This window comes from Astyanax mexicanus, chromosome 5 (assembly GCF_023375975.1).
Source record: "Astyanax mexicanus isolate ESR-SI-001 chromosome 5, AstMex3_surface, whole genome shotgun sequence".
Classification (NCBI taxonomy): Eukaryota; Metazoa; Chordata; class Actinopteri; order Characiformes; family Acestrorhamphidae; genus Astyanax; species Astyanax mexicanus.
In genome coordinates this window covers 54,067,587-54,080,723 of record NC_064412.1, presented here as the reverse complement: position 1 = coordinate 54,080,723, position 13,137 = coordinate 54,067,587, and the positions used below count along the sequence as shown (strand labels likewise).

The 13,137-nt window shown below is 36.3% G+C and overlaps 1 protein-coding gene across 5 annotated transcripts in view; it reads left to right on the top strand.

The window, feature by feature from the left end:
- The first annotated feature begins 364 nt into the window (after window positions 1-364).
- The window catches only part of st3gal3a (ST3 beta-galactoside alpha-2,3-sialyltransferase 3a), a 51,945-nt gene continuing 39,172 nt past the window's right edge, over window positions 365-13,137 (top strand). For 2 of the 5 annotated variants that reach the window (XR_007439176.1, XM_007244156.4), the window contains exons 1-4: window positions 366-611; window positions 2,245-2,390; window positions 7,192-7,233; window positions 11,534-11,576. Coding sequence is in view for 4 of the 5 variants with exons in the window: in XM_007244156.4 (XP_007244218.2) it covers window positions 2,273-2,390; window positions 7,192-7,233; window positions 11,534-11,576 (203 nt within the window). In the remaining variant the exon portion in view is untranslated. Of the gene's footprint in view, window positions 612-782; window positions 1,110-2,244; window positions 2,391-7,191; window positions 7,234-11,533; window positions 11,577-13,137 lie in introns of those variants that run through there. The other 3 variants (XM_007244158.4, XM_007244157.4, XM_007244159.4) reach the window with 3 other exon arrangements.

Sequence of the window (13,137 nt, the reverse complement as noted above, 5' to 3'; positions counted from 1 at the left end):
GGCTTAATGAAACTAATATGGCCAATTAGGGTTTTGGGGTAACTCAGATTGAATTTAATTATTTTTTATTTATTTATATAACACCTTTTACAACAATTGTCATTAAGCAGCTTTACAGAGATAAAGACCAATGAGGGCCATTGGGCCTGAGGGCCTGACTCAGATAAGGACCAATCAGGTTTTGGGGTGAGGTGATCTGACACACCCGGACTCAGATAAGGACCAATCAGGTTTTGTGGTGAGGTGATCTGAAACACTCTAACTCAGATAATGACCAATCAGGTTTTGTGGTGAGGTGATCTGAAACACTCTAACTCAGATAAGGACCAATCAGGTTTTGGGGTGAGGTGATCTGACACACTCCAACTCAGATAAGGGCCAATCAGGTTTTGGGGTGAGCTGATCTAAAGGCCAATGAGGATTTTGGGTCAGTGGTCCTATCAGCGCTCTCCTCTCAGCCTTGTTGTTCTAGTGCTCCAGAGAATTGCTGGCTCAGAGAATTGACTGAGATAACGGATAAACACGGGCTAGAAAATGCGGCTCCCGGCTTGGACGGATTGTGGACAGGAAGGCAGGAGATAACAGCATGTCCTCCGCGGTGTTTTACTCCAGTGAGTTGTGGTTTTATTCAGTAATTCGTGTGTTTGGAGAGAAGAAGCGGTCAGGTTGGTGTGGTGCGGAGTAACGGGAGAGCAGCGCATGTATATCAGTGGCTGCAGTGCGATAAGCTAGCTGCCCGTTAGCTCAACAACTTCGCCTGTTTATCTGCAGGGTTGGTGTTTAGTCGGTGTATTTGCGCTTATTTCGGTTCTGTTTGAGTAATTATTTATTTAATTGACTGTTAATAGCCGTTTTTTTGACTGCAGAATCCACACAGAGCTTTTTTGTGCCTTGGTTCGCTTTCTAGTTGGCTAGCTTGTTAGCCTGTATGTGAGTTAACGTTAATGGGTCGTTGCTATGTTGAGGTTTATTAGGTTAGCCACAAAACACTGTGGTAACAAACCGAGCTAAATTAGGAAATATGACCTTATATTTTTATTACAACCTACCTAGCTAGAAGCGACCACACTGTTAACCTCTGTGTGCCTTTTATAGCACATTTAATAAAGGTAAGTTAACGTTAATAAGGTGGGGGTAGTAACTTAACTTACAGCAAAAAAAAATTGGAATATATCTTAGCTAAATGCTAACCTACCTAACTAGCTAGCAAACACCCTACTATCACCAGTAACCTAGTTAAGTTACCTAGGTAGTGGTGTATAGTGAGCTGTTTCAACCTAAATAAAAAAAAAAAAACTTATCTCAGGTATTATGTTAGCTAAAGCTAACTCAGTTTTTAAGGTAATAACAATAACTCAAATTACAGATATCTAACGTTATAATGCAGTTTATACCAATACAATCTCTCATTTCAGAAATAAGCTATTAGGTTAATATAAAGCTTGTCATTCTGTCTAGTACTATTTACCATTAGCACCATGTAGCTAGTCATTTTGTAATTTTCTAATTGGTCATATTAGTTTACATTTATTTAACATGGATTTCCCACTCCTTAATGGTAAACAGTCAAGTTACAAATGACTTTTTTGGTAATTGAGAATGTAGTTCAAGATATGGCTACTATAATTCTAAATATAAAAAATCTATAATTTTAGACATCTAAATATCTATAATGCAGTTTATACCAAGAGAATCTCTCATTTCAGATATAAGTTATGAAATGTTTACTGTTAGATTAATATAATCAGGTTTTAAGCCTGCCATTCTTACTAGTCATATTACCAGGAGCATATATATTGTTAGCTAGTTGTCTGTCATTTTGTAATTTTTTTTCATTTTTAAGTCATATTAGTTGAAATTTTAATTAACCAGGGTAACTTTACAAGGAATTTACAAACCCTCTTTTGATAATTGAAAATGTAGTTCAAGATATGTCTACAAGCTAGTGGTGTATAGTGATCTGTGTCAGCCTGAAAATGCACCAAGTATATTGGTAGATAAATTTTAAAAGTTTTAATGGCAATGACTCAGATTACCCCCACTTGGTGGGTCTACTATAGAGTATTTGTGAGAACAAATTAATCAGTTTATGCACACGTGTGTAAATGTATTATTGTTCTCTCATACAAGCCATAGCTATAATAACTACCACACATAACCTTAATCCATCCATCCATCCATCCATCCTTATAATCTGTAAGTACACTTGTGTGATAATGTTATTTGTGTTCCTTTTTCACACAGGTGCTTTTGTGAAGATGGCCTGTAAGAGATGAGAGCAATGAAGCCCACAAGGAACCTGATGCTGGTGCTTTGTCCCACACTGGTGCTGGGCTTCCTTTACTACTCATCTGGCAGACTGCATCTGCAGGTCTGGGGGCAAAAATCACGTTAGTATAATCTCTTACTGACCGTTTTTTTTCTTCTTGTGTGCGTTATGTTCTGTACGTTGGGTCATGTTTCATTGAGATGATTGATCTCATTTTTATTGCTGTACCATATTCATAATTAATCATGCCTTGTGTCCCCTCCCCTTTCGCCTCCACACACACACACACACACACACATATACTGTTAGACATCAGTAATACATTGACGTTTGTGTCATATATTTGTGTTGGTATGCTACTTTGGATGTTTGGCTGTGATGGAGAAGAGAAAGTTGGAGGTATTGACCACAAGAGGGAGCTACGCCTCCATCACAGAAAAGCTTAATTTTGGGGAAAAATGGGGGTTTGGCATATTAAAAAGTTATAAGTTCTGCACTTACTCCTGTACAGCTCAAAGTCCTGATCATCTGTAAAAATCTGTCATGTCATAAACAGGTATTGCCTACTTGTATATAACTAGCGTGGTGTTATACATATGATTTGTTTTTGATTTAGATATATCTGTTGTTTTTAATTGGACTAAATTCACATGTTAAAACTTGGAACTCCTAATGGATGATCTGATGCATTTTAATCCACTGTAAGTCACTGTTAGGCTGATTTGTTTCCAGGCTTATCTGCGCAGGCTTTTGGAAAAACCGAGATATTTTCTGACCCAGGGTGCTTTTCAGGTATTATTTAAAAAAAGAGAGATTTGAAATAGGGTTGTTCTGCTTACCTGGGTTTTCATGCTTACCATTTGAGGTGTCCCTTTTATTACACCTGACCAGTCCAAACCAGATATCCTTCTATATGTGACATTGAATGGTTTTGTAGAAGACCTAAGCATCAGATGTCAGTTTAAGGAGTTTCAGTTAAAGGTGTTGTATTGAAATATGCTTCCCTACCAAAGTGCACATGCATTTATTCCTTTTGTTTTTTAGAAAAAAAGATCTTGTATTTTCTTCTCTTGCTTAATGCAGACTACAGCAAATGTTTTAGTCCTGTGGCTCACTTGACACTTTTAGTAATTTGAACCTCCTGCACCGCTCCCCCTTCAACTAAAAAACACTTGTCAATATGCTAGTTACAGCAGTGTGTATTTAAAATATCAGGTCAAGTCACCAATTTGTCCCTCAAATAAGATATTTCCTTCTAATGAGGCCATAATAACAATATTATACTGCACTCCATGACATTACACCTGTTTATATCTCCCTTTCCTCTCTCATACAAGTTTAATATATGGCTTGAAGTGTAGATGGCCTGTCTCAACTTCTTACTCTGAAACTTTAAACCGTCCAAAAATATGTTTTGCTCTGCATTCATTTGATTCAAACCAAATTCACCTCTTAAGGCCGTTTCAAATTAATTCATTTTTGATATAACAGTTAATTTTATATTTAGAATCAGTTCTTGTATTGTATTACGATTTATTTTCTTACATATCATGTGTATACAGCTGTTTTGCTTGTAAGGCTGTGGAAAAATTATAATGCATTGATTTGCATAACCTGTAGCAACACACACTTAAAAAACAAACTGAAAAGAACCCTTTGAAATAAAATATATAATTGCATAAATTTAATGAAATCAACTTAATTAACTTTAGTTTGTTTATCATGAGACCAGCTCCCTTCTCTTAGTAACTTTTACTCACATTTAAGTAGCACTGTTGAGATAAATATGTGCTTATAATAGGTATTTAATGGCAAATGTGGGACTAAAGCACCACTGCTGAGGTAAATGTATGATTATAATCATTCTAGTATAGTAAATGTGGGACTAAAACAGCATGGCTGAGGTAAATGTATGATTTATAATAGTTCCATTATGAGAAGTGTGACTAAGGCACCACTGCTGAGGTAAATATATGATTATAATAGTTCTACTATGGTAAATGTAGGGCTAAAGCAGCATGGCTGAGGTAAAATGTATTTGTTTTGTTGGTTTGTCTTCAGGATATTAAAAGGTTAAGTGTTAAACAAATATTTGAGCCCATCTAATAAATATGCTACATAAATTGACAGTTTATATATATTTTTAGAGGAGTCAGTTATTTTGTTTTCTGTCGTATGTTATTGTATTCAAATTGTCATCATGAATGAAGAAATATAAGCACATTAGTGCACATTAGAATAACCGGTTTCTCACAAACAGGAGAAAGGTGTGAAATTATTCAAGAATATATATGCTTTGGTTTATCTCTGATAGAATTATACACGCTGTTGTCTGCTTTCATGCCGCAGTTCATCAGTAATGTGTTAAAGCATTTGTAACTATGTTTTGGACAAGGTGATAAGTGACAGCCAGAGGAGCTCCACCACTTTATTAAGTAACACATACTCACCTTGGAAGTAAATGTCCATTTAATTTGCACAATTTGATCAGTTTAAAGAAGAAACGTTTCTTTCGGCTCATTTACAAACGAACGCTTCTCGAGTGCACATGCGGTAAAGCTGGAAATGATTCTTGTAACTGAGGCTCATCGATCAGCATTTGCCAGTAATTAGAACAGTGATGTTTGTTGGCATTGTGTTTGTGGCGTCTGTAGCGGGTCGAGGAGCCGTAGCCTGCGGGCGTCTCGCCGCTGCCAACTTCGCTTCGATATGAAAATGGAGCACAAAATGCTCACAGATTGGGGCACGTTAACCTGTTTCCTGAGCTTGAAGTTGTTTAGGAGGTGAAATGAACGGTGCATGTGTTTTTTTTTTTTTTTACTGCTTGGACGTAAGCAGGCTTAAACGTGAGCCGCCCACACCTAAGCTGAAACTGCTACATGTACCGTGAAGGTCTGCTGTTGGTGTATGACTGGAACATTTCCCTCAGGCTACCTTGAGGTTTACTCCGCCACTTCCAATGTCCTGATTCCCATCTGAGAAGCTGAGGCTGAGAACACACTTTAATCCAGCACCCAATAAGTGTGTTTTACAGTGTACACAACCTTTTACTCTCTTACTTTCTAATTATTATTGGATATTGCCTTTAATTTAATCATTTTCATATTACTTTGGCTTGTTTGTTCTTTAAGGTTGCCTGATCAAGGATCTAAAGAAGTATTTAAAGGATGGGTGTGCTAAATCAATACTCACTATCAGTATTCATCTGATATTCGGTGTCAATATTGGTCCAATACTCAATACTCAAGTTCGCTATTGGTAGGATGCTTAGTATCTGTATCAATCCAATGATTGATGACCTAACTGGATGGCATATTAGAAGAAAAATATATATATATATTTTTTTTTATATAACTATTTATTCTGTTCCGCAGCCATAGCAAGCAAATGCCACTAAAATGCTCACTGCTGATATGGTTTTCTTAAGCCATTTAGATTTTTGAATTTTTCCACGTTAGTTTTAGTTTTTCCACAGGATTTTTGGCCCTGGAGCTTTACGCTCTTAGATTGTTTCATTAAGAGATTAGCTGGAGTCCGGCTGCCTGCGCAAATTTCTGGCCCCGGCAGCGTAATCATTCTGAAGTCTGACTGTTTTATAGTTACTGTAGGTCACTGAGAGTTGAGTGTTTTGCGAAGGTTATTTAAGACTGAGAAAGTCATCGGTGCACCCAGTGATAAGCTGTCAGGTCTGTTCTGCTTCATGTAGCTTTGTGAAAGGCTGAAGGCGTGCGAGGGTCACCCGCTGGAGTATCCGTGCTAATTAAACCACGTCTGATCGTGTAATGGATGAAAAGTAAATAGTCTGTCCTCCACTCTTCCAATGTAGACAATTTTCTTGGCATTAAATCCTTGTGTTTCGTGTTTCTTTGATTAAGATTTAGTGCACCTTAAGATGTGCAGCGTGCTCTGATTACTCAGCACTGGCAGGAAGGCAGTCTCGTACTTGAAGTTCAGCTTAGATTAAAGGAGTAGTTTGGCAAAATCCGATTCACACAATTCTCTTCTTACCTTCACACAGCAAAACGTGTTCTGTGCTTGATCTGCTCTATTGTATTGGGACGCATGTTCTTTTAGTGTTTTATTATATACAAATAAGAGATTACCCTGTATTTTGCTGTAGTAACTGTGTCTGCTGTCTAGGAAAGGCTTTTTTTATGAATTACATTTAAATTAATGGACTTACCATATTCTTTGGAGCGGTGCTGGGGGGAAATTAATTGCAGAGCACTGTGTAGATCAGCACTGCTTAAGAAACTTATTGGCACAGCTTTCTAGCTAATGCCAGATAGTTAACATTACAAGCTAACACACTGGAGTAATGGTAGTTCAGCTCTGTTTTAGGTTTATTTAAAGTGTTTATGGAACCTTTTAAAATATTTAATTTTGTGAAGGAAGCCGGTTTAAAGTTGTTGACGTATCTCTTTTAAAGGTCTGTTGTTTGCATTTTAAACCTATTTTTCTGCTAATGCAGAATATGATTCCTTCATATATTGTGTTGTTGTTTGGGACAAAGTAAATCAAATAAGTAATCAAAGCCTTAATTTAAAGCCTTAGTGTTTTATATTATATGTACTTCTAACAGTAGAGTAAGTCACAACCTATATAAACCTATATAAAAGCCCAGTCATGCAAACAAAAAATAATAATAATAAATAAAAATACTGTGATACACATTTTTGGCCATACAGTGTTTATTATTATTTTTCTATTCATTGTTGTGTATTGATTGAAAAAAAAATACCTACTTTAATAACTGCATTTAATAACTTTTTTTCCCCCTCATTGTTAGAAGCTGGTCTGGAATTTCTTGGAAGGTTTTGGCTGTGTGTGAAATGAACAAATCAGAAACTAACAGCACATTACGACCCACGAGGCATGATTCTCACACACTTAAGCTTAACTCACACACTCTTGTCTTGCAGAAGTGGACGCAGATAACTCAGTCTTCGTGGGACATGTAGCAGGTAGAGGTTCACTGTATTCCATTTAGGCTAAACCTATTGGTAATGTTGGGAGGTTAACATGACTAACGTCACTATATAGTACATTTTCTCTTAACTAACCATCGTCTAACCTGGTTTGACCATTTTGTACAGTAATGGCAGACTAAAACCAGAGCAAAGGGAAATTTGAGATACTGTAATGGTCAAACCAAGGCCTCTAATAATGATGGTAATGGGTGACATTTATACTACTGTCAGATCTGTGAATTAAAAGGACCATATCACTCTTTATATTTATATATATATATATATATATATATATATATATATATATATATATATATATATATATATTGTTTCCCCCCCCCCCTGTATTCTATCATATGTTTGAGCTATGGGTTATGCACTGTTTTTTTATATACCAGTTCTAGTGCAGCAATAATTCAATCTTAGTGTCTACAAAAACATAAATGAGTCTTTACTGTGCTTGTGGGGTAATTTTGGCTGGGTGCCCACTTCTTGGCAGAGTAGCCACACTCTCAAATTGTCTAAATTTGTAGATTGTTTGCTTTACTATAGACTGTTGAGTTTAAAAGGCTTTGAAATCACTTTCTTCAGCTCTAAATCAACCATTTTTGATCTTATATCCTCTAAAAGCTCTTTTTGCCGCAGCATGGCTCACATGCATGCGTTCTTTTTGTGCAGAACAAACTTAATTTAAATCAGTTAAATTTGCTCTCCACACATCCAAGCTAGCAAGACTCCTGGTATGCTAACACTCGACTTTATTTACCTTTTTTATGCAGTCTAGTTTGCTTTTATAGGCCGTATGCTTTGGAAAGTGAATATGCTCCTTTTAATGCATTAGGGTTTGGTCTGCTTTAGCCTTATCTAGACTAGCACCTGCACACAGAGCAGCTCCTAAAGGTCTGTGACTCAGTGTTGTTAACCCCTCAACATTGCAAAGCTTTGCTAAATTTCCACAAAAACACAATCGCTGATCTTCTACACCCATATCCAGTTACAAAGAGTCTAACAGTGCTTCTGTCCCAGTCAACAATGAAGAACCTAATTATCCTTTCTCCCCATTTTATGTTCTAAAACCTGTAGATTTTATTTTTTTGAAAGCTTCTATTTGAAGTTTCAGTTCCTATTTTCTAAATTAAGCAGTAGTACATTTCATCAATATTAAACAAATTTTAAACAAACCTGTAAAATGTATTCACACCCAATATGTAGCTATTTAAATAAACCATTCAGCTAAAAATGCAAACTTCAGAAACATTTGAAAGTTTGTTTTTAACTAAACTGGTAATCTTGCTTAGAACCCCTGAACTACCATGTTTGCATGTTTTATGTATATATATATTTTTTTCTCATCATCAAGCAGAAGAAAGTCACTAAGTTATAAACAATGCAAATATTGTGGCAGATTTGTTTTTATTTTTACATCAGTAAAACACCACAACTATGAACTCCTATGAAGTGAAACTATTGTATTTTTAATTAACATGTTATTTTTGCTACTCTAATTTTTTTGCACCAAAAAATGTCTGCGGTTTTCTATTTTTAGCCCTTAGATTTAACCTGTAGGCAAAATAACGATACATTTGAAAAAATATATATATATATCTTGGAGGATCATTTTGCCTTACAACACACTACTATGATACCAATGCATAAAAGAGCAATGCAAAAGTGTTACTCACATAAAATTGACACATCAGTCCACAAGTCACATGGCCATGCACTAGAAACAACTGGTCCTACAAGTACTTTAGATATTTTATACAGTACAAAACTCTAAAGCTCATCTGAAAATGGAACTGTCTGGTATGTTTGTGCAGTCAAATGTGAAACTGCAAACTAAGGGTGGGCCAAATTATAAATAACAATACATTGTGTTGCTTTCGTTTGCATTGCATTATCGATATATATGTCAAAATATGGGTATTTTTACTGAAACGTAGGTGCTATAACCTTCCTGAGAAACATAAAACTGCTCAGATGCCTGTATCAAATGATGTACTTTACTTTCTGTTAAATTTCAGGCAATAAGAATTGAATCAGAACTGTTTAAAGTTTGTGTTAGTATAGAGCAGGTTGCTGACAGAAGCACAGTAATCTTTGTAAGAAACGGCTCACCGCACACATTCTACTGCTTCTGCCCAAAGCTATCGCAATATCACCAACACCAGCCACTAACAAACACCCTGCTATCTGACGCTAATTCAGCCACACACCCACACACACACACACTCACACTCTCGCTCACTCGCTTCCGCACTAGTCTGCATAAATTGTGCCGATCAATTTATATCTACTTCCAGGAACATTACTTTTAAATATAAATGTGTATGTTTAATTTTTCTTTTCTTATTTTAACTGACATGCCAAAAATCATAGGACAGGAACTGTCTAATATGACCTGTGTTCTAGGGAAGCTTAAAAAAAAACAACAACACTTCACTAATATGAGATATCCTGGATGTGTGTTTGGTGCCTTCCTGCATTGAATATTGAATATGTGATTTCTGCCAGAATCTCTTCAGTCTGTGAGCTTGAAACAGTTTCAGCCAGAAGCCACCAGGTCTGGTAGTAATACCTTCTATGATGCATTTCTGTGGATTGAAAAATGGTTAATAGATCTATCCATCTGGCAGCCACTACCAGACCTAGCTCCAACTCCATATTATTCAATTTTCCAGTGTTCAACTTCACGCACAAGATACAACCTCACAACGTATACAGTTCACACTTCATGGTCACCTTGCATACCGCTGTCCCATGATTTCTGGCATGTCAGTGTAAGGTTTAACCGATTTTTATTCTAACCAGTGACCAAGAAAGCTTGATTGAAGTTTTCTTGTTTTGTCCTTTCTTGCTTTTTTGTTTTCTTTCTGACTGAAGGAGTTTCATTGCTTGTCATTATTTACAGTTGCGGCTCATCATGGACATCAGTGTCATGGAAATATTGGGCTTTTCAGCTGCTTTTTTATGGAGCAGCTGGAGCAGTGTGCTGTTTATTTCCCACCCGAAACAAACCGTTGATCCATAGATATATATATGCAGTTCATTCCTTTTATTCCTGGAAAAAAATAATGTCTTATCTGAGTTTTTTTCTCAGCTTTTTTTGTTCTCTTAAAATAGAAATAAAAGGTGATTTTTGCTGTTTTATTTGATTATCAGCTGACCCTCACATTTTAATTTGAGTAAATTTAAAATGTATGTATTTTTATGAAATAAAATATTATAAGAAAAAATAGCTCTATATTTACACAGATGAAAAAAATATATATATTGTTTAACAATGTCCAGATTGGCTATAATCAGGAGATCACTGGTTCGAATTCCATTTATGTAGCTGCTGGAGCCCTGAGAGAGCACAACTAGCCTTTGAGAGAGCAGTACTTGCCAGTGACTTAAATCAAACTAAATGCAAAAAAAACCTAAAATAATATGGGAATTGGCAAACTCATAGACATGCACAAAACAGGGAAGTTGATTTAAACAGAGCACGTCTACAGTGGCCAAATCAAAGCCTAGATCTCAGTCCGGTAGAGGATTTGTGGCAGTGTTTAAAAAAATGATGAATGAGTGAAAATCACTCCCAAGCAGTGTGCAAATCTGATACAATCTAATCCCTACAGATTTAAGTACTAGTCAGAAGGGATTAAATACTTACACAAGGGGCATTGTAAAAATAAAATGCACTGTGATGTAATATAATTGCAGTATGCATTACAATATATGAAAAAGAGAAGTGTGTATTATACAGTTCTATATGTGACAATGTTTAAAATCAATCAATCAATCTGTATTATTTTGACTTGTTTTGTGTTTGACATTTGTTGGATTATGAATTTGATTTGAATGCTTTGTTTCATCCAGGGACCCAAACGATCCTCTCAGCACACAAACCGATTGCTTCAAGGGATGTTTGGATATTGCCTATATGATATCTGTATTTGAAAGACAGATATTGCAATAACATTAACATTGTTATGTAGTGCAAATATGTTTTTACAATTATGCTGAATGATTGCTTAGTATGATTTATTTATTTTTTAATATTGAGTATTATTTATTTATTCATAGCCACTACAGCGATAGTGTTGCATGAACTGCATGTTGGGCCATGCGCTAACCAACTTTTCATCTTTCTCTCCATCACGTCTTATCCCAGAACGACGGGGATTATTATCCTGTTGTACTTTTCTCAGCGTTTCCTGCAGATAGTAATGCTCTGTGAGCTTATTATTATGTTCTCTATTTCAGTTATGTTTACTCTGTTGATTTCTTTCATTTGTTTTCTTTTTAGTGTATGACAAGCAGGGATTCCTCCTCAAGCTTGATGTAAAACTGTAAGTATCTGATCGGAGTGTGACTGTGCTCATCTCTGTCTCTGTGTGTGTGTCTGTGTTTGTGTCTATGTGTACCTGTATTTGTCTAAACCCGTGGTTCTTGGCTCCAGTCTTGTTGTCCCCATGTTTTGCACCAACACACTAAGCTCTTAAAAAGCTTAGTCATCACCTGCTGGATGGAATCTTAAATTGAAACAGTCAGCATGACTTTTACAGTGAACCCTATTTAGAAAGAGGTTGAGACATTATGTCAGATATAAACGTTCAGTTTTTATTTTTCTCAGAAATGTTAAAGAAAGTTTGAATTATTGCATTTTTAATGAGCATTTTCTGATTTGGGTTATATCAGTAGCTTATGGCTGTATTGACTAACATCATATATTAAATGTATTGAATGTTTGTAGTATTTGTTTAGTTTTTTTTTAAGTATAATAATCTTGATTGCCCAACAATCTTTTAATAGAGGTTGATGATAGAGGTTTTATTTGTCATTGTCAATTTTTCATCGAGTGTACTTTTCACTTAAAATCCTTTAATTTTCCCAAAAATTGTCAGTGCGCATTTTAATCTGGTGCGCCTTATGTATGAATTTGACCATTTAGGTAATAAGGAGCAGTAAAGCCACTCCACTGGAATACAGCAGGGGTATATAGATTATACAGTACAGTATTATACAGGAGTTTCAGTTTAGCTTACCAGCACAGAGGCTGCAGTAGTATTAGCATTAGCCGCTAACTGTGCAAAGCGCTAGCTCTTTCACCATTCAGAGGTGAGTATTATCGGCCTGTAGCCTGCTGCTAACTTCGGCTAGTACAGCTGGAGCAGTGTTACCATTACCCGCTGACCGCACTTAGCACTAGCTCTTTCGCCATCCAGAGGTGAGTATATTGGACTGTGTTGGTCTGTGTGTTTACTGTGTTAAAACAAGCTATGTGGTACAAACTGCTAGCTCATATTGTATTAATATTAAAATTAATTTGCCGGAACACTCAGGGTTCCTCAGTTTGGCACTATCGGTTAGCTGCTAATGCTGCTGCTGCTGCACCCAGCCTTAGTGGAAATCTGGAAATCTAAGCGTACTGTAAATAAACAGAAATGCACCCTTGTTCCTTACTAGTGTCGCAAAATATGAAATGTGCCTTGTATATGAAAATAGACCAGAAAACAGACATTCATTGATCGTGCGCCTTATAATCTTGTGAGCCTTATAGTGCAAAAAATACGGTATACAGTATAGTGTGTATGGTTGCAACTCTTTATAATGCACATGAAACCTCATGTCATAAATGGATGTTCTAACATATACAACAAAATGCAACAAAAATGAGGAACATTGGAAGATATGGGCCCTTTAATTGGCCTATACAGTTTGTGTGTGACCCCAGTCTCCCCCAAAATATTTCACTTTATATCTTGTCCGGTTGTTTATATGAACAGAACAGAGCTATGCAGTTTATAAATGAACGGGTTAAGGAGTTCAGCTCCTTCTCTGATTAATTCAGCGCTGCCCCCCGGATTTTCCCTCGCCCCGCCGTATTCCAGTTTTACATCTTCATTACAG